The 25689-nt window shown below is 42.4% G+C and overlaps 1 protein-coding gene across 1 annotated transcript in view; it reads left to right on the forward strand.

Annotated features, from left to right (window-relative positions):
- Positions 1 to 25689, forward strand: part of LOC128689771 (3-galactosyl-N-acetylglucosaminide 4-alpha-L-fucosyltransferase FUT3-like) — a 100749-nt gene that overhangs the window by 38975 nt on the left and 36085 nt on the right. The window contains exon 2 of the mRNA XM_053778231.2: positions 24559 to 25417. Within this exon, the coding sequence (XP_053634206.1) occupies positions 25282 to 25417 (136 nt within the window). The 5' untranslated portion in view covers positions 24559 to 25281. The remainder of the gene's footprint in view (positions 1 to 24558; positions 25418 to 25689) is intronic.

Consider the following 25689-nt stretch of genomic DNA (forward strand, 5'->3'; position numbering starts at 1 on the left):
AAGCCAAAGGCCTACGAGGGATCTCGTGTCTAAAGCACAGGGATGATACTAATATGCTATGCTATATAATACTGGGAATACAGGGATCAGCAACTATGCTGACAAAGCTATAGTGCCTAATAAGTGTTTAATGTGTTGATTTGGGTCAAAATGTATTTGTATTTTGAATGGAACCAACTGGGTTCCCGCTGCGCATGCGCAGACGTGCGGGGGTATAGGTCGAACTGGGGCACGAGGGGCGGGAGTGTTTTGAATGTAGTGAGGAGGCTGGGAAAGCATGGAACCAGGAAATTGGCGTTCACGGCGGCCTAAGGATTAATATAGGCCTCATTTCATAATAGGAAGTGTCGTAACTGTTCCTGGTGGAGAGTGAGGGAACGTGATTTACAGGACCACCGTAATAGAGTGGTAAAATGAGTGAATAAGGGTAGGACCGGGTGACTGGCGCGTCACCATGGACTGTGTCCCGGGGAAAATTACCCTTGGTTTAATCATCACTCATCGGTCTCAGATCTTAATGGAGTGACCTCTAATGTGTATAATAATTATGAGACATTAAACCGTCTTGTAAATCGTAATGTAATCAGTGATAATAACACTAAGTTAAGGAATCGTTGAAGCGATATGAACCGCCATTCCCAGAGTGTGTTGTGTGTGTACATGTTTATTTCGTTGTTCCTGTCCCGAGAATAGTGAAGGCTTTATGGAGTCACGACTTCTAAACCGGGACAAACCGACGGATACCTCGTCCTGCTGGAATAAGAATCGTGTCGGTGTAGCAGGACATCGAAATGAGATGGTGAATGGAGGAAATAAGGAGTATCAATCACCCACAGTTAAGTAACCCTTCTAGTTATAGCAGACTGATACTGGTCAGTTAGGTATGTTGTAATTGGATAGGTTATGGGTGATCCAGCTACATCAAGTGACCACCAGAGAATATCTGGTAAGTGGTGGGATTATGTACAAGTGTTTTTCCTTGATGATATCCATGTGTAACCTACCCTCCCCCCCCTTCATTCAGTTACACTAATATAATCTATACAGTCCACAATTAATTAGTAGCGCCGTACTTGTGGGTGCTATCCAATCTATACTGGTCTCGGATAGATATGGATAAGAATGTGAGGTCGAAGGAACCACCTGCCATGACCAGGGGTGGTTAAGTTTTCTCACATGTCTACACGGGGTGACTACGGTAAACAATATGGTTGTCTCCCAATGAGTTTACTTGTATGCATGTAATGTTGAGGTACATAAAGGTAATCACCCTAGAAAATTTTCCATATCTGCCAGCTGGTCCTTCCTGAACTGGATGCAATCAGTGAAAAATTAATTGAATTAATTAATAATTAAGTGACTGATTGAAGAAAGTGGGTATAGGGTACACAAATTTAATCGGTCGTGTGGTGGATTATAATTAGCCCAATTAATTACTAGCACATGGGTGGCTAGGATTTATACAAGAGTAAAGTGCAAGAATTACTCACACAAAGTGTCTACTTAAGTCGTATAATTGGTGATTATTAATTCCCTAACCATGGCTGGGTCTGAGGAAGTTAGTGCTGCTGGCAAGTCCATGGATGCCAAAGCAAAGAAAGCGTCACTACAAGCTCGGAAGGGTCATGTTACTAAATCATACAACAAGTGTATGGAGTTAATGAGACAAGAAACGGTAAACCCTGATGAATTAAAGCTACACGTAGATGCCTTAGAAAGTAGATATGAGTCATATAAATTGTGGTATAAGGACTGTGAGAGCGATCTTCTGGTGAATTGTGCAGATGATGCGGAAAGGGAGCAGCTGCTGGATCAATATTATGAAGTGGAGGACAACATTGTGTTCTGCAAAACTAAGGCTTTGGAGAAGGTAAAGGGTGTAAACAATGTTGTTGGTCAACCTAGTAAGGAAAATCAGAGGTGTCTACCAAAACTCCCAGAATTATGCATGCCTGTGTTTAATCCGGGAGAAAACTGGGAGGAGTTTTGGTCTATCTTTAAAGCAGTCGTACATGAGAGGATTGATCTTGCAAGTGTTACCAAATTATGCTATTTAAAGGGACAAGTAAGGGGAGATGCGCATGTTCTCATACAAGCATTCCCAAATGTAGATGATTCCTATAGTGAGGCAGTTGACTTGTTGGAGGTCACTTACGGTAACTTGGAGCAAAGTAGGCTGGATCTAGTAGCTAATTTGGCTAGTTTGAAGACTCCAGATCCCAACCGCAACAGCTTACAGCAATTTAAGATCAAACTAGAAAGCACTCTTAAGACCTTGAGTAATAAATATGATCTGGAGGGAGCAGAATGGTTGTTGAGTGCCTTGATTCAGAATAAATTGAACCACAAGACAGTAGAGTGGCTATCTAACAGATATCACAAGGGTTACTTCGGGTTGGAAGAAATAGGAGTGGGCCTACAGGAGCTAATTGTCCAACTGCAGACCAGCCAACCCATTACCTCTAGGAATACCACGTCTACAGACCCCAGTGCACCTGTCAAGTTCCACAAAAGGAAACTTTATCCCAATGTCAATAATCCTAAGTCACCTACTAAACGGGGTTACGTAGGCACATATCAAGTGACAGGGGGCAGTAATAGTGGTTCTCCACATCAAAGCAAGAGGAGGAAGTACCACAATAAGGGTAGCCCAGTTGATAAGAGGTCAGGCATAGAAAGGAGAGATTGTATCTTCTGCAACGGTACTCATTTCTCTAAGAACTGTAATGCCTATAATTCATGGGATGTTAAAGTGGAAAGATTGGAAGAGCTTGCTAGATGTATCAGGTGTCTAGGAAATCATAATGTAAGGGATTGCCGTGCTAACTTGCACCATTGTTATCAGTGTAACAAGGGAAGACACCACATAGCCACATAGCCAACGTAAAGATTGCAGCTAATGTCGGTAATGATGGCCTAGCTGAGGTAGCTTTACCCGTGTTGGATGTGGTGATTAATGATAAACGGCGTAAATCCAAAACTGTAACAGCATTACTGGATCAGGGATCACAACGTACCTTCATAAAACGTAATTGCCTTAATGGGATGAAGGTACAAATGGGAGATCCTGCTATACTCAAGTTATCTGGCTTTCTCTCGAATAAGAAGGCCCAGTCATACGACACTGTTTATGTAACTGTCAGGCTGGGCAATGAGAGAAAACGTATTAATGCCGTAATTGTGGATAGGCTCCCAGTACTCATTTCTCTAAGAACTGTAATGCCTATAATTCATGGGATGTTAAAGTGGAAAGATTGGAAGAGCTTGCTAGATGTATCAGGTGTCTAGGAAATCATAATGTAAGGGATTGCCGTGCTAACTTGCACCATTGTTATCAGTGTAACAAGGGAAGACATCATATAGCTATGTGTAAGGGCGGATCTAATCGTAATGATGGTAACAATAGTACTGATAGTGATAATAACCCGGACACAACGGTAGCCAACGTAAAGATTGCAGCTAATGTCGGTAATGATGGCCTAGCTGAGGTAGCTTTGCCTGTGTTGGATGTGGTGATTAATGATAAACGGCGTAAATCCAAAACTGTAACAGCATTACTGGATCAGGGATCACAACGTACCTTCATAAAACGTAATTGCCTTAATGGGATGAAGGTACAAATGGGAGATCCTGCTATATTCAAGTTATCTGGCTTTCTCTCGAATAAGAAGGCCCAGTCATACGACACTGTTTATGTAACTGTCAGGCTGGGCAATGAGAGAAAACGTATTAATGCCGTAATTGTGGATAGGCTCCCAGAGAAAATATCTACAATAGGGCTTGGTAACGCTACTGAAAGGCTTTCAAGTAAAGTAAATTTGGCACCTTCTGGTGTAAATAATGATTCTGTGGGGACAATAGATATTTTGATAGGTAGTGACCATTATGTCACCTTTGTAAAGGGTATGACAAAGAAATGCGGAGCCACCCTTCTAAGGACCGCAGGAGGTCACGTGATGTATGGCAGGCTTCTTCGTACTGATAATGAATGACTGGAGGAAGCCATAAATACAGTTACGGTGTGTCTTACTCATGAAATATCACCCCAGTATAAATATACTTCAATAGAGGATGAAGTTGAACCTGTGTATAAATTATGGGAATTGAACAGCATAGGGATCAATGTAAATGAAGAAAGTCCAGATGATTCCTTTACTCAAGAACAATACCAGAAGGATGTTAAATTTGAATCTGGACAATACTGGGTGAGACTTCCGTGGAAGCTGAACCATCCAGACCTACCAACTAATTACCGGATGGCATATGGACAATTAAAGGCTCAGCTCCACGAACTGAGCAAGACACCAGAACTGTTGACCGCTTACGATGATATAATTAATGAGCAGTTAAATAATAAATTCATAGAGGAGGTACCTCCCGAGCAAGCCCAGATTTATGGTCACTATTTGCCACATCACGGAGTGAGGAAGGATTCTAAGACCACTCCTCTGAGGATTGTGTTTAATTGTAGTGCCAGGAGTAACAAAAATGTACCTAGTTTGAATGACTGTTTGATGACAGGTCCGTCATTGACGGAAAAACTGGGAGACATATTATTAAACTTCAGGGTTAAGAATTATGCCTTTACAGCGGACATAAGTAAAGCTTTCCTGAGAGTGGGTCTGCAGGAGGCTGACCGGGATTGCACTAGGTTCTTATGGCCCGAGAATCCTAGTGACCCACTTAGTCCCCTGAAGACTTTTCGCTTCAGGAGTGTATTGTTTGGTGCTACCTCCAGTCCGTTCCTACTCCAGGCAACGATAAATGCACACCTTAAGCGTACGGGTGGTCCACTGAGTGGAGTAATGGGTAAACAATTTTATGTGGACAATTTCCTGGGGGTGACGTCTACTGAAGAGGAACTAATGAGCATATATGAAGGGGCTAATGAAATAATGCAAGGTGCAAATATGCCCCTGAGGGAATGGAACAGTAATTCGTCCAGTTTAAGGGCTCAGATAAATAAAGACAACCCTGAAGTTGAAGTGTCTAAATATAGTAATGTGCTGGGATTGACTTGGGACACAGAGAGAGACTTGTTATCGTTGAAGTCTAGTAACTACAGCATGCCCAATAAATTAACCAAGAGAGTCTTACTTGCGGAAGTTTCAAAATGCTTCGATCCACTAGGCTTAGTGTCCCCACTTACCATAAGAGGAAAATTGTTGATACAAGAAGCATGGAAGCTTAAGTGTGCTTGGGATGAAACCCTACCTGATGAATTTGTTGAAAGGTGGGAAGAACTAATAGGTGAATATGTAAAATTACCAATGTTGGAGAGTCCACGTAATGTGGCCAGTCAAGATGGAGAAAATGTACTCCACATTTTTTGCGATGCTTCGAAATTAGCATACGGAGCAGTCGCTTACCTTCAATGTAATAGTGCCATTTCTCTTGTTATGTCTAAGGCTAAGGTGGCTCCAATCAAATCACGTACCTTACCTCAGTTGGAATTAACGGCCATTTATGTAGGTGTCAAATTAGCCAATTATATAAGAAATAAATTGCGAGAGATAAATATCAGCGACACCGTAATTTGGTCTGATAACGAGGTATCCTTACAATGGATTCGTAATGGTAACAGTAAGATTGTGTATGTACAAAACAGAGTCGCTGAAATCAATCAAATGCAGGAGAAATATAACAGTTTGGGTCAGCATATGTTAACCTTTAATCACATTCCTGGTGACGAGAATCCGGCTGACTTCTTGTCTCGAGGCTTGACTTATGAAAAATTTGTGAGTGCTTTATCGTGGTTTAAAGGGCCAAGTTGGCTGGTGGACAAAATTAACTGGCCGGTGCAAAAGGCACATATTGCTCCTGTCGAAATTACGGTGAGCACCGCTCCAGTCAGTAGTCCCTCCTTAGCCATTGACATGAATAGGTTTTCTTCCTTACCCAAGCTGATTAGCGTGACAAGGTTAGTGTTTAAATTTATAAGTAAGATGAATATCTCCTATAATTTTCCCCATCCCCTGAAATACTGGCTACAGAGGGTACAAGAAGAAACCCACAGGGATGAGATTAAATTAATGATGGACGGAAAAATTGTGAAAGGCTCAATAATAGAAAAGCTGGGGCTATATTTAGAGGATGATGTAATTAGGTGCAGAGGCAGGTTACAAAATGCTGAATTGGGGGAATATGCTAAGCACCCTATCTTGCTGCCCAAAACTCATCACCTGACAACCTTGATTGTCTTTAATGCCCATAATAACGTGATGCATGGTGGGGTACAGGATACCTTAAAATGTATTCGGGAAACCTTCTGGATTCCACAAGGACGGCAAAGTGTAAAAAGGGTTATCAAGTCGTGTGTAATATGTCGCCGGGTGGATGCCAGAACCTACATGTACCCAGGTCCTCCACCATTGCCCAAGGAACGCGTGCAGTTGGTAAAACCATTTGATGTGACCGGAGTGGACTATAGTGGGCCAATCATTTTAACAGGTACTTCAGATGGTGTTACCTTGAAGGTGTATGTATGTCTATTTACTTGTACAGCTACTAGGGCTGTACATCTAGAAGTGGCTCAGGACTTGTCTGCAGAACAGTTCATACAGCTGTTCCGGAAATTTGCAGCTAGGAGATCCTGTCCAAGATTGATGATCTCAGATAATGCCACCAACTTTGTAGCAGGTGCTCAACACTTGATGGAATTAAATAAGAGTGATGATGTACAGTCTTTGTTGACCCAGCGAGGGTGTGTCTGGAAATTTATTACTCCCAGAGCCCCTTGGCAGGGAGGACTGTACGAAAGAATGATAGGTACAGTGAAAAGATGTCTTCGTAAGGTGCTACACAGGAAGATAATTAATTTGGAGGAATTCCGTGCAGTGTTGGTGGAGGCAGAGAATCGGGTAAACAATCGCCCTCTGTCATACATGAGCGACACTCCTGACGCGGAGATCCTGACTCCCTCTCACCTAATATGCGGACGAAGGTTAGAAGCTGCACCTATCTATAGAGATAATCCCGAGGGAAGTGATGAGGATTACAATAACGTGACCGTGTTGAGTGATAAGTTCAAGATGTTAAATAAGGTAATTACTCATTGGTCCGATGTGTGGCGTAAAGAATATCTTCTTACACTACGTGAACACTTTTATGGTGCGCCAGAGGCAGTAAACCGACAGAACATTCGACCAGGTGACATTGTGTTAATTGATACTGAACAACATCGAACATTGTGGCCTCTGGGCAAGGTAGTTACATTATACCCAGATGCACAAGGTGTTGTCAGAAACGTCAAAGTGTTGTGTCGTGGTCAGGAAAGTTTGCGTACCATTAATAAATTAATTCCCTTAGAATTAAATGGTGTTCATTCCAGTGCAGATGGAAATCTAAGGGAAAGTGACACGAGTGATATTGAAGACACTGACCGAGTAATGCAAGAAGAAATTGTAGTAAGACCCACTAGGAAAACAGCAGCGCAATCTAGAGAGGGCTGGAATCGTCTCCTGGAGAAAGACGCAATTTAAGTCGTCTAACAACGACTTCCGCCCGGCCACAGTGTGGAAATTATTTAATTTCCGAAGCTATAGTGCCTCATAAGTGTTTAATGTGTTGATTTGGGTCAAAATGTATTTGTATTTTGAATGGAACCAACTGGGTTCCCGCTGCGCCTGCGCAGATGTGCGGGGGTATAGGTCGAACTGGGGCACGAGAGACGGGAGTGTTTTGAATGTAGTGAGGAGGCTGGGAAAGCATGGAACCAGGAAATTGGCGTTCACGGCGGCCTAAGGATTAATATAGGCCTCATTTCATAATAGGAAGTGTCGTAACTGTTCCTGGTGGAGAGTGAGGGAACGTGATTTACGGGACCACCGTAATAGAGTGGTAAAATGAGTGAATAAGGGTAGGACCGGGTGACTGGCGCGTCACCATGGACTGTGTCCCGGGGAAAATTACCCTTGGTTTAATCATCACTCATCGGTCTCAGATCTTAATGGAGTGACCTCTAATGTGTATAATAATTATGAGACATTAAACCGTCTTGTAAATCGTAATGTAATCAGCGATAATAACACTAAGTTAAGGAATTGTTGAAGCAATATGAACCACCATTCCCAGAGTGTGTGTGTACATGTTTATCTCGTTGTTCCTGTCCCGAGGATAGTTAGTTTAATATGTTTATTATGCACCCCATACCCATCCTGTGGGCGGTAGTCAAAAGATTACAGAGGTACATAATGGGTCCAAGTTTTGATAGCTGAGCAAGTTACAGAGGTAATGAATTCACAATTTACAAAGGTAATGAACTCACAATTTACAAAGGTAATGAACTCCAGGTAGGTCTAGTCACAATCATGACAAGTTACAAAGGTATTTACAGATTACAGAGGTACACAATGGGTCCAGGGACCGGGCTCCAAAGTTTTGATGGCTGAACTAGGTACAAGATAATGAACTCACAAGTTACAAAGGTAATGAACTCACAAGTTACAAAGGTAATGAATACTGTAAGAATGGTTACTTACGTTTATACATGGCTGCAATCATGAACAAATTTTAGAGTAATGAGCAATTCACACTTCCACACCCGGTCACAACTGTAGTGAGTTATTGGTGCAAATGTTGATTGCTGAGTCTCTCTCTCTCTCACACACGCACACACACACATACAAATTCATACACACACACACATAAACACACACGACTTCTAAACCGGGACAAACCGACGGATACCTCGTCCTGCTAGAATAAGAATCGTGTCGGTGTAGCAGGACATCGAAATGAGATGGTGAATGGAGGAAATAAGGAGTATCAATCACCCACAGTTAAGTAACCCTTCTAGTTATAGCAGACTGATACTGGTCAGTTAGGTATGTTGTAATTGGATAGGTTATGGGTGATCCAGCTACATCAAGTGACCACCAGAGAATATCTGGTAAGTGGTGGGATTATGTACAAGTGTTTTTCCTTGATGATATCCATGTGTAACCTACCCTCCCCCCCCCCCTTCATTCAATTACACTAATATAATCTATACAGTCCACAATTAATTAGTAGCGCCGTACTTGTGGGTGCTATCCAATCTATACTGGTCTCGGATAGATATGGATAAGAATGTGAGGTCGAAGGAACCACCTGCCATGACCAGGGGTGGTTAAGTTTTCTCACATGTCTACAAGGGGTGACTACGGTAAACAATATGGTTGTCTCCCAATGAGTTTACTTGTATGCATGTAATGTTGAGGTACATAAAGGTAATCACCCTAGAAAATTTTCCATAATCTCAATGCAGACAGTATTGATTCTTTTTCTGCTATTCAGCGCCATGTTGGAGAAAATAAAGTTTCCACCAACCAACGCTAGGGGCAGCTCAATCAAGTAAACTGCGCAAGAACAAACTCAAACAGGAGCGACTGCGCAGCACGTCCGCACGGCCCAATAGCGATGCGAATAATGTTGTCTGTAATTATGCCTGATTTCAAAGGGGATATGGTGTTAGTCCAGATGTGGTCTATTAAGGAGATACTAGTCTCGGAGATTCTTGTAGGTTTATTGTTGGTAGGAACAGGCAGTTGCTCATAGTGTTTGTGAATTCGGTTACTTGTGGGTCCTGGTCACGTAGTAGGTTTATGTTGAAATCTCCTGTTAGTAGTAGGTGGTCTTGATTCATGTATGCATCAGTAATCATGTTTCCTAGTTTTTCACTAAAGTGGTTAACGTTTGACAGTGATACTCTGAAGATGTTTATAACTGTGAGGGGTTTTTGCAGGTCTTTTGATTTAAATTTGGCTATGATATATTCACCATGTTCATCCCTTGTGCAAGATTTTTTGATACACTCAAGTTGATTTGAGTAGTATATAGCTGTTCCTTCACCTTACTGGTCTGTCTTACAGTTGTGTATGGCCATGTAACCAGGAATGGCATAGACATCTGTAATATCAGGCTTAAGCCAGGTTTCTGTAGGTGATATATTGGAATGAAGGGAATTGAGTAATGCTGTGAGGTCGTCATAATGTTTGCTCAAGGATTTGACATTGTAGTCAAAGACAGTTATGTTATTGTTTGCACTGAGTAATGTCTTTGCTTGGTCTGTTGTATAGTAATTACAGTTGCTGTTCGATTCGTGTAAATCATTTAGTAAAAAGTTTACATCAGGATCTATGCCTGTAGTCATAAGAATGAGAGTGACTCTACAAACTAGATTTTTTGAGAAAGATATTATAAGATTTATAGTGAATCTATAACTAGACTTAGAAAATAAATATTGTAAATATTGTAAAACTTAAAAAAATAAAAAAGAACTAGGGATTATTATAGAAAAGATAATTCAACTTAAGCATCTAAAATAGCACCTTAATTATTTTAACAGATGTGAGTATATGAACTATTACCTGGAGTTTACCTGGAGAGAGTTCCGGGGGTCAACGCCCCCGCGGCCCGGTCTGAGACCAGGCCTCCTGGTGGATCAGAGCCTGATCAACCAGGCTGTTGCTGCTGGCTGCACGCAAACCAACATACGAGCCACAGCCCGGCTGATCCGGAACTGACTTTAGGTGCTTGTCCAGTGCCAGCTTGAAGACTGCCAGGGGTCTGTTGGTAATCCCCCTTATGTGTGCTGGGAGGCAGTTGAACAGTCTCGGGCCCCTGACACTTATTGTATGGTCTCTTAACGTGCTAGTGACACCCCTGCTTTTCATTGGGGGGATGGTGCATCGTCTGCCAAGTCTTTTGCTTTCGTAGTGGGTGATTTTCGTGTGCAAGTTCGGTACTAGTCCCTCTAGGATTTTCCAGGTGTATATAATCATGTATCTCTCCCTCCTGCGTTCCAGGGAATACAGGTTTAGGAACCTCAAGCGCTCCCAATAATTGAGGTGTTTTATCTCCGTTATCCGCGCCGTGAAAGTTCTCTGTACATTTTCTAGGTCGGCAATTTCACCTGCCTTGAAAGGTGCTGTTAGTGTGCAGCAATATTCCAGCCTAGATAGAACAAGTGACCTGAAGAGTGTCATCATGGGCTTGGCCTCCCTAGTTTTGAAGGTTCTCATTATCCATCCTGTCATTTTTCTAGCAGATGCGATTGATACAATGTTATGGTCCTTGAAGGTGAGATCCTCCGACATGATCACTCCCAGGTCTTTGACGTTGGTGTTTCGCTCTATTTTGTGGCCAGAATTTGTTTTGTACTCTGATGAAGATTTAATTTCCTCATGTTTACCATATCTGAGTAATTGAAATTTCTCATCGTTGAACTTCATATTGTTTTCTGCAGCCCACTGAAAGATTTGGTTGATGTCTGCCTGGAGCTTTGCAGTGTCTGCAATGGAAGACACTGTCATGCAGATTCGGGTGTCATCTGCAAAGGAAGACACGGTGCTGTGGCTGACATCCTTGTCTATGTCGGATATAAGGATGAGGAACAAGATGGGAGCGAGTACTGTGCCTTGTGGAACAGAGCTTTTCACCGTAGCTGCCTCGGACTTTACTCTGTTGACGACTACTCTCTGTGTTCTGTTAGTGAGGAAATTATAGATCCATCGACCGACTTTTCCTGTTATTCCTTTAGCACGCATTTTGTGCGCTATTACGCCATGGTCACACTTGTCGAAGGCTTTTGCAAAGTCTGTATATATTACATCTGCATTCTTTTTGTCTTCTAGTGCATTTAGGACCTTGTCGTAGTGGTCCAATAGTTGAGACAGACAGGAGCGACCTGTTCTAAACCCATGTTGCCCTGGGTTGTGTAACTGATGGGTTTCTAGATGCGTGGTGATCTTGCTTCTTAGGACCCTTTCAAAGATTTTTATGATATGGGATGTTAGTGCTATTGGTCTGTAGTTCTTTGCTGTTGCTTTACTGCCCCCTTTGTGGAGTGGGGCTATGTCTGTTGTTTTTAGTAACTGTGGGACGACCCCCGTGTCCATGCTCCCTCTCCATAGGATGGAAAAGGCTCGTGATAGGGGCTTCTTGCAGTTCTTGATGAACACAGAGTTCCATGAGTCTGGCCCTGGGGCAGAGTGCATGGGCATGTCATTTATCGCCTGTTCGAAGTCATTTGGCGTCAGGATAACATCGGATAGGCTTGTGTTAATCAAATTTTGTGGCTCTCTCATAAAAAATTCATTTTGATCTTCGACTCTCAGTCTGGTTAGCGGCTTGCTAAAAACTGAGTCATATTGGGACTTGAGTAGCTCACTCATTTCCTTGTTGTCATCTGTGTAGGACCCATCTTGTTTAAGTAGGGGCCCAATACTGGACGTTGTTCTCGATTTTGATTTGGCATAGGAGAAGAAATACTTTGGGTTTCTTTCGATTTCATTTATGGCTTTTAGTTCTTCCCGCGATTCCTGACTCCTAAAGGATTCTTTTAGCTTAAGTTCGATGCTTGCTATTTCTCTGACCAGTGTCTCCCTACGCATTTCAGATATATTGACCTCTTTTAGCCGCTCTGTTATTCTTTTCCGTCGCCTGTAAAGGGAGCGCCTGTCTCTTTCTGTTTTACATCTACTCCTCCTTTTTCTTAGAGGAATAAGCCTTGTGCATACATCGAGTGCTACCGAGTTAATCTGTTCTAGGCATAAGTTGGGGTCTGTGTTGCTTAGTATATCTTCCCAGCTTATATCGGTTAGGACTTGGTTTACTTGGTCCCACTTTATGTTTTTGTTATTGAAGTTGAATTTGGTGAATGCTCCCTCGTGACTAATCTCCTTATGTCGGTCTGGGGCTCCGCGCATACATGACTGAACCTCAATTATGTTGTGATCTGAGTATATTGTTTTTGATATGGTGATATTTCTTATCAGATCATCATTGTTAGTGAAGATGAGGTCTAGTGTATTCTCCAGTCTAGTAGGCTCTATTATTTGCTGGTTTAAATTGAATTTTGTGCAGAGATTTAAAAGCTCGCGTGAGTGTGAGTTTTCATCAGAGCTGCCTCCTGGTGTTATTACTGCAACAATATTATTTGCTATATTCCTCCATTTTAGGTGCCTTAAGTTGAAATCCCCCAGGAGCAAGATATTGGGTGCAGGAGCTGGGAGATTTTCCAGACAGTGGTCAATTTTTAACAGCTGTTCCTGGAATTGCTGGGATGTTGCATCCGGAGGCTTGTAGACTATCACAATGACTAGGTTTTGGTTCTCGACCTTTACTGCTAAAACTTCCACTACATCATTTGAGGCATTTAGCAGTTCTGTGCAAACAAGTGACTCTGCAATGTACAGGCCAACCCCCCCCTTTTGCCTGTTCACTCTGTCACATCTGTATAGGTTGTAACCTGGGATCCATATTTCGTTGTCCAAGTGATCCTTTATGTGGGTCTCAGTGAAAGCCGCGAACATTGCCTTTGCCTCTGCAAGCAGTCCACGGATGAAAGGTATTTTGTTGTTTGTTGCTGGCTTTAGACCCTGTATATTTGCAAAGAAGAATGTTATCGGACTGGTGGTATTGTTGGTACTGGGGGGGGATTTTTTTTCCGGCATTAGTATCTGTATCTGTTGGTTTGGAGTGGAGGCCATCGACTGTGGTTCCACTCCAGGAATGACTGGATTTGGTGTACGATTTCTGCCATTTCCTGCCAGTTTTTTTTCCTTCCTGGCACTAAAAAACCTCTCCCTCTTGAGTGGCTGTGGCTACCCAGGTTTTCCCATGGCCTGGATGTTTTGTATCTTTTTGTCCCCTTTAGATGGTATGCCTGGCAATTTAAGTTATAGCACAGTCTTTCCTGTACTGAAGAGGTACACAGTTCAGGGTGAAAAAGCTTACAGGAAGGGAGTTTGCATTTTCCTGTTGTCATATGGGCATGGCATTTCCTAGGGTGGTCATAGTTGCACGTCCCATCTGTTTTTCCAGATTTCCCATGCCAGCAGATACCGAGTGCATAGTATGTGCACAGGCTTGGTTTCCGTTTGCCTTGGGTTTCTGTGACTGTATTCCCTGTTGGTGCATGTTTCCCTGTCTTACTTCTATCCTCCCTAGCACCAACAATGGAGCTCCCACCATTTGTTTTTGGTAATATATCCTCACTATTGCTAGTGGAGTCCTCTTGTTTGCTATTTCCTGCGGTATTTCTAGTTTGCAATATTGGTTTTATCTTATCTTTGACTACACTTGTTTCCCTACTATGGCTCCTGTCCCCTATGAGGTCATTCATATGTATTCCTTCCTGCGTATAATTCCCGACTACCTGGACAAAATCTCCAGCTTCACCATTACTGTCTCCCAGGACAGCATCTCCAGCTTCCCCATTACTGTCTCCCAGGACAGCATCTCCAGCTTCACCATTACTGTCTCCCAGGACAGCACCTCCAGCTTCACCATTACTGTCTCCCAGGACAGCACCTCCAGCTTCACCATTACTGTCTCCCAGGACAGCACTATGGTAGATATTTAAAGCTAAAATAAAGGAGCTAGTGAATATAATAATAATAAATGAATGAAAGTAAAATACTGTAGCACCTGAGATAGTCAATAGCACCTTGATTATTTTAACAAATGTGACTATAAGAACAAGAGGGAAAAATATTATAGCACCTGAAAGTAGCCCCTTAATTGTTATTAAAACTACGAGTACTATATCAATTACTGAATAAAAGGCCATACAAGGTATTGGTATATAAAGAACTGTTTCAAGAGAAATACATAAAGGGACTAAATTAAGTAGTGGTAAACAACCTTTAAAGGATAAATAGTCACTATGATATAAAATTAATCTCAAAGTAAAAATTTTCCTTATAGCATAAAATTTGAGCAATTAATAGCACAAAAAGAAAAATTATTTGAGATAGTTAATACTAGCTAGTAAAAGATGGTACAAGGAATTGCACAATAGTGTTTATTTGGAGTTTACCTGGAGAGAGTTCATGGGGTCAACGCCCCCCCGGCCCGGTATGTGACCAGGCCTCATGGTGGATCAGAGCCTGATCAACCAGGCTGTTGCTGCTGGCTGCACGCAATCCAACGTACGAGCCACAGCCCGGCTGGTCAGGTACCAACTTTAGGTGCTTGTCCAGTGCCTGCTTGAAGACAGCCAGGGGTCTATTGGTAATCCCCCTTATGTATGCTGGGAGGCAGTTGAACAGTCTCGGGCCCCTGACACTTATTGTAGTGTCTCTTAACGTGCTAGTGACACTCCTGCTTTTCATTGGCGGGATGTTGCATCGTCTGCCAAGTCTTTTGCTTTCGTAGTGAGTGATTTTCTTGTGCAAGTTTGGTACTAGTCCCTCTAGGATTTTCCAGGTGTATATAATCATGTATCTCTCCCGCCTGCATTTCAGGGAGTACAGGTTCAGGAACTTCAAGTGCTCCCAGTAGTTGAAGTGTTTCATCTCCGTTATGCGTGCCGTGAAGGTTCTCTGTACATTTTCTAGGTCAGCAATTTCACCTGCCTTGAAAGGTGCTCTTAGTGTGCAGCAATATTCCAGCCTAGATAAAACAAGCTACCTGAAGAGTGTCATAACGAGCTTGGCATCCCTAGTTTTGAAGGTTCTCATTATCCATCCTGTCATTTTTATAGCAGATGCGATTGATACAATGTTATGGTCCTTGAAGGTGAGATCCTCCGACATGATCACTCCCAGGTCTTTGATGTTGGTTTTTCGCTCTATTTTGTGGCTGGAATTTGTTTTGTACTCTGATGATGTTTTAATTTCCTCATGTTTACCATATCGGAGTAATTAAAATTTCTCATCGTTGAACTTCATATTGTTTTCTGCAGCCCATTGAAAGATTTGGGTGATGTCCGCCTGGAGCCTTGCAGTGTCTGCAATGGAAGACACTGTGTTGCAACCCCTGAATGGGTTGCAATGATTATTATGTATATATATAATTATTATCTTTTCATATAATTTTATACTGCTTATATTTGCGATAATAGCTAAATCGCGAATATATTGCTTTATAATATTATTTGACGTAGTTATGTTGTTAGGTAGGATGTTACATATTATGTGCTCAGTTCAAGTCTTGATTGTCTAACTACTGTAATTATCGCTTGTGGCTCGTTAGACTGCCGGCTTCTGTTTCCGAGCTGCAGCTGTCCACGGAGCTATCACGTGATCGAGGGGAGGTGTCCTCACCTCGCCTGAAGTATTCAGTCTGGTCTAGACTCTCTTGGTGGTTGGACATATTGTCTGTCTCATTATTCTTGTTAGTTTTGTAGAACTCTGTTCACAGAACATTGTATAGACTTGGTGATTTTCGACGTTGTACTGAGGTTGTGTGTCGCATAGACACTCTGAGCAACTCAGGTCCTGAGCTGTAGCTTCTGACCTAACTTGTACTGGTATCTGTATATTATCACAGTCAGGGATTTTCTTATGCTGAACTTAGATTCAGTAGTATGGGAGTTTGGTGACTTGTGGAGGATCTGCTGATGGTCCCTACTTAGTGTCGTTATATTATCTCCTTGTTCCTGATTCTGTGTCACAGTTGCTTGTTATCTGGAGTTTATCTGGAGTTTATCTGGAGAGAGTTCCGGGGGTCAACGCCCCCGCGGCCCGGTCTGTGACCAGGCCTCCTTAGGTCAATGTCCCAGGATGCGACCCACACCAGTCGACTAACACCCAGGTACCCATTTTACTGATGGGGAACATAGACAACAGGTGGAAAGAAACACGTCCAATGTTTCTACTCTGGCTGGGAATCGAACCCAGGCCCTCACCGTGTGAAGCGAGAGCGTTAACCACCAAGCAGACTGTTCTGATTGCCAGTTGGTCAAGAAGTTAGTTTATTTGAGGACTTTGTCAGTCACTTGTTTAAGTCTTGTCGAGTCTTGAGACAAAGCGAACTACTAAGAGCACTTACACACATACACACAAAATTACTTGTACATATTTGTAATATCTTATTAAATGTTAATGTACCAGATGGTACTTAAGAATTATAAATGTGATATGTGCTTTCAGCACAATAATATTGTACTCGAGGGAAGTGATTATTATTATTATTAATTTGTTTGAATTTGATTAATTTAATTTGATAATATACCTCTAGACTTAATAAATTTATTAAATTTTAATTTCTCTAGTTAGTAGCCTACCAGTTGTAATCCTGAAGCACTATTGAATCATACTGAATTCTAATGGATAATTGGACAAGGATACTGACTAATAGTTACGAAAACCCAGTAACAGGCTGGATGCTAGAAGGGCAGTCCTTTCTAGTATTCACTGGAGATCTCTAAGCTTTTAGAATCACATTTTTTGTAACAAATGGGGGCCTGTCCGGGATGCTCTTGATCCAAGGTGTTGGAGAAATTGTCCAGTTTGACATACTAGTAACTCTATGATCAAACACTTTGAGTACTTTCCTACTCTGAAGACTTTGAGTTTAGTCTTGTACAACATACCAGGTGGATGTATGTACTTGACTGAGTCTCTTGATCCAAGGAGATGGAAATACTGTTTATGAGCTCTAGCTCTAAGACAACCAACACTAAAATTCCTATCAGGATTATAGTTTCCCATAATCACTCTCTCGTAGTACACTTATTTTCGTGATGTATGCCAAAGTGAAACAGTTAATTGATACTCTGACTTTGTCTGAGTTGAGTACATTAAAACTTCAGACGTGTTGGCGAGTAGCCAAATATCTCGGTGTGACGTATAACAGGAATTACACCGCAGAAACTGTCAGAGCATTAATTAAAGATATATTGTTTCCTGCTCATACAGAGATGTCTGATTATGATTCAGATTCAGAAAGCCTAGTGTCACAATTAGGAAGTATGACTCTATTTGATGATGTAAAAGAAAGAGCAACTAAGGCAGAAGTGTCTGAGCCTAGTGAACCTCCGCTCACGCCTTCCCGCCTCACTGACACAATAGTACAGAGTATAGCTGGTTGGATGACTCAGCCACATACTAGTACAGTGTATGCTACACCTGTATCTACTTATCCTAGACCAGATCTAGACTCTCTAGAGACGGCTGGACGAAGTGTCCGACCTAAGGACCGTCCAGACCACGTTAGATTCCTTACTCCTCCATTACCCACTGGTCCTATCTCTCAGGAACAGTTTGAGAGGTTTGAACGCCTCATTATGTTGCAGACTGCACAAATAGAGGCACAGAGGAAATTGAACGAAGAAGATTTCCAGAGTGAAAATGTTCGTCTTGGAAGACAACAGACTGATAGATCACAGGACACATTTAATGTGCAGAAAGCTGCATCCATGGTTCCTAAGTTTTTTGAGAGTAACTTAGACACCTATTTTGACGTGTTTGAGAACCAGGCACGCGCTATGAACTGGCCACGTAAGCACTGGGCTACCTTGTTGCACACAGCTTTGACAGGAAGAGCTCAGACTTGTACTGCTGTTTTACCATTTGCCAAGTACATTAGTTATGACGCTGTCAAACGAACTATTCTAGAGATGTATAACTTGTTGCCTGTAAGTTATCAACGTGCATTTCGTACGTTACAACGACAACAAGATCAAACTTGTGTAGAGTTTGCTCGTGAGAAAAAAGTTGCATTTGAGAGGTGGTGTAGGTCTGCCAAGTGTAACAACTACGACAGCCTTGTTCAGTTGTTACTACATGAAGAGTTTAACAACTGTATGTCTGCTGGCATACAAGAATATCTGATCGATCATACTACCTCGGATATTCTGGAAACTGCAGCATTAGCAGACAATTACGAGATTTCTAAAAAACTTGTACGTACTAAAACACACAGAAACAAGGTAACTAAAAGTTGTCCTAGAAGTTGGCAACCTAAAACAGCTGCTCATTGCCGGCCTGATGTACCTGCTACTGTAACTTCTCGTACCTTTACCAGGAAAACTCACAATCCTGAATCTGTCTCTGTGGCTAGACAGAAATCTGATATCGAGAAGAAGTTAAATGTACCTATTGTAACAGAAAAGGACATTCTAGAGAGTATTGCTATAAGTTAGAAAAAGATACGAAAAGCAGTCGTGCGGCTGGCGCCCCCACTCAAGTCGTATCTTCTTCCAAGCAACAAAGGCACTAAAATCCTAGTAATACCTCTGATCCTACTGTTTTAAATAATATTACTCAGAACAGATGACTAGCGTCAGAAAGTGTATCTGAAGAAGATTCGTTCAGCGATGAGTCCTTACTTTTCGAGAGGTAAAGTAGGATTTGACGAATCACATCTAACTGAAATAATTACTTTCAGAGACACTGGCAGTTATCTCACCTTATTGAGAAAAGATGTACTGACCATAACTGACGATACCTATACCAAGATAGATGTATTGTTAGAAGCCTATGGTGGGGCTGTTACAGTGGGTATATCCAGTGGTGTATTTCCCATCAGGTCAGTGGACTTGTTGATAGGGAACTATATCCTTCATGCTGGTATATGTAAAGAACCACTTGTGATTGATAATAACACTGATGACAATTATGCCATTGAAACTTGTAGAGAGAAACCTATTTTATTTCCACTCAGCACAATTATTAGAGCTATGTCAAAGATACAACCATCCTTGTCTCCTGTTGAGTTAGTGGATGACAATGATTTGGGCTTGAATATGTTGTTTAGTGACGCTCTGCGTCCAGGATCATTAACACTGACTCCCACGTGTCTTCAACCTAGTCAGGACACAACTGACGTTAAATTTCTAACTCATGATGATTTAATCAAGTATCAGTTTGTTGATCAGTCACTGGAAAGACTGAGAGCTACTGAGCTACTGAGAGTGAAGCAAAGGATCTCGATAATTGTTACTGTTATAGTAACGGTGTACTGATGGAGAAAAATACATGTAAGTTGTCAGCTGATAGTGTTTCCACCACAGTCAAGCATCTTGTAGTGTTACCAGTTACATTTCGTGAAAAAGGCATTGATTTTGCTCACAATAGTCCCATTGGAGGACATTTGGGTGTCAGGAAGACACTCGGTAAACTGGCAAAACATTTTATTTGGCCAAAGATGAAGGAAACACTAGCTGATCATGTGCGACGTTGCCACGTGTGTCAAGTGACAGGCAAGCCAGCACACACGCCTCCACCTGCACCTCTCATTCCTATCACCGTGGATGGTGAACCATTCTCACGTCTTATTATTGATTGTGTTGGTCCTTTGCCTAGAACCAAACTAGGAAACCAATACTTATTTACTATTATGGACGCTGCAACACGCTATCCCGAAGCTATTCCTATGAGAAAAATTAATGCTCGTGCTATTGTGAGAGCGCTGATGAAATTTTTTTCCCAGGTTGGATTGCCACGAGAGATACAATCAGATCAGGGATCTAACTTCATTTCTAAGATCTTTCGAGAAGCATTATCCCACCTAGGAATAAAGTCTGTACTTTCAACCAGTTATCATCCACAGTCACAAGGTGCTCTAGAGAGATTTCATCAGACACTGAAGTCCATGATGAGAGCTTATTGTGAACATTTTTCTAGAGACTGGGATGACGGTATACCTTTTCTTCTGTTCGCTATGAGAGAAAGTGAGCAAGAAAGTCTCGGGTTTAGTCCGTTTGAATTAATATTCGGACACCAAGTGCGTGGTCCTCTCGCAGTGTTGAAAGACGTGTGGAGAGGAAAATCAAATCCATCATTGAATACTTCGCCTTCATTAATGCAGCAACATTTGACAGCCGCTAGAGAGCTAGCTTCGAAAAACCTAGTTTCAGCCCAAGCTAGAATGAAGAAACATTATGACAAGCGTGCTGTCTCTCGTTCTTTTAAAGCAGGAGATAAGGTGATGGCTCGGAAATTAGTACCAGGTCATGCTTTACAAGCCAGGTATGATGGTCCCCTGGAAGTAGTGAAAAAGCTTAGCGACGTAAATTATTTGGTACGTACGCCTGGGAAAAAGAAATCTAATCATGTGTACCATGTTAACCAGCTTAAGACATACTACGCTAGTCCTCTACCTACTACATCTATTCTTCCTAGGACAGAGGAAGAAAACGTCAGTCTACCTGACATCTCTAGAGGTATAGAGGTGCATTTAGAAAATTCAGTGACTCTACAGTCTCTAGACGATTTTCTTAGTAACCTTGGGATTGATAAAGCTGGTGATATTAAAAACATGATTTTGCATTTCCCTGAATTGTTCAGTGATGTTCCTAAACGTTGTACTCAAGGAGTACATGACGTTGATGTACAGGGAGCATCACCCATTAAGCAATCACCATATAGGATGAGTCCAACAAAGCATAAAGCATTGAGAGAAGAGGTTGATTTTCTGTTATGTCACGGACTTATTGAACGCAGTAAAAATCCATGGGCATCTCCACGTATTTTAGTGCCTAAACCTGACGGTAGTTTCAGGATGTGCACTGATTACAGGAAAGTGAACTCTGTCACCTTGCCTGATGGTTATCCTCTACCTCGCATTGACGACCTTATTGACCGTGTGTCAGGAGCCCAGTTTGTCAGTCGTTTAGATCTCTTACGAGGCTATTATCAAGTCCCGCTTACTGAATGTGCTCAAGAAATATCTGCTTTTATTGTTCAAGATGGATTGTTTAACTACCTCGTCACCCCCTTCGGCCTATGTAACGCGGCTTCTTCATTCCAACGTATAATGAACGAGTTGACCCACAACTTAGAGGGAGTAGAAGCCTACCTTGACGACTTAGTGGTGTACAGTGACGAGTGGGAACAGCACTTGACGCGTCTCAGAGCATTGTTTGAGAGACTGGCGCACTACAACTTCACTGTTAACTTAGCTAAATGTAGTTTTGGTCAAGCCAAGATTACCTATCTAGGCTTTCAGAATCCAACCACGACAGCCCTTAGGCAACTGAACAATCTCAACCGACACTCACACACTGATCCCTCTGTCCCCACCCCCTACACCACAAGCCCCACCCCTACAGCAATCCCCCTACGAGAACTCTGCTCCCCCACCCCATCCCCACCACAACCCCCCCATAGGCCCCCACCAGGGCTCCCGCTCCCCCATCCCCAATCTTCTCCCTGGATCACAGTGTCAGAAAAGAAGTTGAAGGCTTGGTACATGAATGCGGATGGAATAATGAATAAATATGAGGAGTGGCATGAAAGAATCAATGAGAAGTCCCCAGACATCATAACAGTCACAGAAACGAGACTCACTGAGACAATAACAGATGCAATCTTCCCACCAGGATATCAGATCCTGAGGAAAGATAGAAAGAGCAGAGGGGGAGGAGGGGTTGCACTGCTCGTGAAAATCCGATGGAGATTTGAGGAAATGGAAGGCATGGACGAGAATGGAGGAGGGGATTACGTAGTAGGTACACTTCAGGCTGGGGAACATAAGGTAGTCATTGCAGTGATGTATAATCCACCACAGAACTGCAGGAGGCCAAGAGAGGAATATGAAGAGAGCAACAAAGCAATGGTGGACACACTGGCCGAGGTGGCAAGAAGAGCTCACTCGAGCAGAGCAAAGTTACTGGTTATGGGCGATTTCAACCACAGGGAGATCGACTGGGAAAACCTGGAGCCACAAGAGCGTCCTGAAACATGGAGATTAAAGATGATGGATGTGGTACTGGAAAACCTCATACATCAACATGTAAAGGACACTACCAGAGAGAGAGGGGAGGATGAACCAACAAGACTGGACCTTGTGTTCACCCTGAGCAATTCAGACACTGAGGACATCACATATGAGAGGCTCCATGGAGCTAGTGATCACATGGTTCTGTGTTTTGAATACATAATAGAGTTACAAGTGGAAAGGGTAACAGGAGTTGAATGGGAAAAGGCAAACTACGAAAGGGGGGACAACACAGGTATGAGGAACTTCCTGCAGGAGGTTCAGTGGGACAGAGAATTGGCAAGAAAGTCAGTAAATGAAATGAGGGAACACGTAACAACAAAATTCAAGGAGGCAGAGGAAAGGTTTGTTCCCAAGGGCAAGAGAAATAATGGGAAGACCAGATCAAGCCCCAGGTTTACCCGAAGGTGTAGGGAGGCAAAACCTAAGTGCGCCAGAGAACGGAAAAAGTACAGAAGCAAAGAAACATGAAAATAGGGAGATTAATCGAAGAGCCAGCAACGAGTATGCACAGATTAGGAGGGAGACCCAACGACAGTACGAAAACAACATAGCATTGAAAGTCAAGTATGACCCGAAACTGCTGTATAGCCACATTAGGAGGAAGACAACAGTCAAAGACCAGGTGATCAGGCTGAGGAAAGAAGGTGGGGAACTCACAAGTAATGATCAAGAGGTATGTGAGGAGCTCAACACGAGATTCAAGGAAGTATTCATAGAAGAGACAGGAAGGGTTCTGGGAAGACAGCACAGAGGGAAACACCAACGGGGAGTGTACCAACAAGTGTTGGATGATATACACACAACTGAGGAGGAGGTGCAGAAGCTGCTAAATGACCTTGACACCTCAAAGGCGATTAGACCGGACAACATCTCCCCGTGGGTCTTCAGAGAAGGAGCAGAGATGCTGTGTGTCCCACTAATCACAATCTTCAACACATCCCTTGAAGCTGGGCAACTACCTGAGGTATGGAACATGGCAAATGTAGTCCCCATTTTTAAGAAACGAGACAGAAACGAGGCACTAAACTACAGACCAGTGTCACTGACGTGTATAGTATGCAAAGACATGGAGAAAATTATCAGGAGGAAAGTGGTGGAGCACCTGGAACAGAACAAGATAATAAACGGCAACTAGCACGGATCCATGGAAGGCAAATCCTGTGTCACAAACCTTCTGGAGTATTATGACAAAGTAACAGAAGTAAGACACGAGAGAGAGGGATGGATTGACTGCATTTTCCTGGACTGCAGGAAGGCCTTCAACACAATTCCTCACAAGAGATTAGTGCAGAAGCTAGAGGATCAGGCACGTATAACAGGAAGGGCACTGGAATGGATCAGAGAATGACTGACAGGGAGGCAACAACGAACCATGGTACGTGATGGGATATCACAGTGAGCGCCTGTGACCAAAAGGGTCAGTCCTGGGACCAGTGCTATTTTTGGTATATGTGAATGACATGATGGAAGGGATAGACTCTGAAGTGTCCCTGCCGTCTCCTTGTCGACGTGCCGTTTGTGTTGAAACAAACTCAGTGAGACTATGGCAACATGCTGCCGTCTTCCTCTCACCGTGCCGTTTGTCTTTAAACACACTCAGTGGGACTATTTTAACATGCTCTCTGAAGTTAATGAGGAAAATTAAATCAGATGAGGATCAGGCAGGACTGCAAAGAGACCTGGACAGGCTGGACACCTGATCCAGCAACTGGCTTCTCGAATTCAACCCCGCCAAATGCAAAGTCATGAAGACTGGGGAAGGGCAAAGAAGACCGCAGAGAGAGTATAGGCTAGGCAGACAAAGACTGCAAACCTCACTCAAGGAGACATATATATATATATATATATATATATATATATATATATATATATATATATATATATATATATATATATATATATATATATATATATACACATCCTTGAAATTAGCAGTATATCTCCACAGAAGCTTAATATCGTCTGGTTAACACTAAGAATTCTACAAAGATATTAAATAACAATGGGTACTGTCTACTTGGAAAAGTATATTTGGAGATTTATAAAAAGTCTATTTCTTTTCTAGGATGTTTGAGCATCTTAAATTATTAAATTATTAATAGAAAACATATTAACTTTTTTCAGATTTTGCAAACACTACTGACCATCCTGCATGAACTGCTGACCATCCTGCATGTACTGCTGACCATCCTGCATGTACTGCTGACCATCCTGCATGTACTGCTGACCATCCTGCATGTACTGCTGACCATCCTGCATGTACTGCTGACCATCCTGCATGTACTGCTGACCATCCTGCATGTACTGCTGACCATCCTGCAAACTACTGAGGGCCCTGTAAACTACCAAGAGTCCTGTAAACTACCAAGAGTCCTGTGAACTACAAAGAGTCCTGAAAACTACCAAGAGTCCTGTAAACTACCAAGAGTCCTGTAAACTACCGGGGGTCTTGTTAACTACTGAGGATCCTGTGAATTGCCTAAGGTCCTATAAACTACCGAAGCTCCTGTAAACTACCGAAGGTATTGTAAACTACCGAGTGTCGAGTAAGCTACCGAGGGTCCTATAAATTACCTAGGGTCCTGTAAACTGCCAAAGGCTAAGTAAACTGCCGAAGGTCCTGTAAACTACCGAGGGTCCTGTGAATTACCGAAGGTCCTATAAACTACCGAAGGTCCCGTTAACTACCGAAGATCCTTCGAACTACCGACGGCCCTCTAAATTACCGACAGTCTGCAAAGTAATGAGGAGGGGGGTCCTGCAAACTACAGACTTTAAACTACCGACAGCCTTCAAACTACAGAGGATCCAACATATTTAAGCAACGGTTTTGGAACACTGTAAAAGATGAAGTATATTTCATCAAAAGCAGTATACTTGCTGGCTAGCATATTAAGTATCTCATTTTTGCTATCTTTTGTACTGAATTCGATTTCCGGGAGCAGATGGAAAAGCAGAGAGTTCTTCCACTCAGATAGTCCCGGTATGTAGCCTCATTACAAGGAAATTTCTTTAACATTAGGAACACTTAAAGTGCTAATTGTTTCACGAGTAGTTACCATATTCGAGCTTGCAATACAGAACGGAAAGTATGAAAGATATAGGGAGGAACTCACAATAAGACGCGTGATTATAAATATGAAAAAATGCCACAGTGAAAATAGCAACTAAAACCTGAGTGCTTTCATGTGCTCACACACATATCTGAAGATATATATGTGAGCACATGGAGCCTCTCAACGTTTATTTCCTATT

This window comes from Cherax quadricarinatus, chromosome 22 (genome assembly GCF_038502225.1).
Source record: "Cherax quadricarinatus isolate ZL_2023a chromosome 22, ASM3850222v1, whole genome shotgun sequence".
NCBI classification, from domain to species: Eukaryota; Metazoa; Arthropoda; class Malacostraca; order Decapoda; family Parastacidae; genus Cherax; species Cherax quadricarinatus.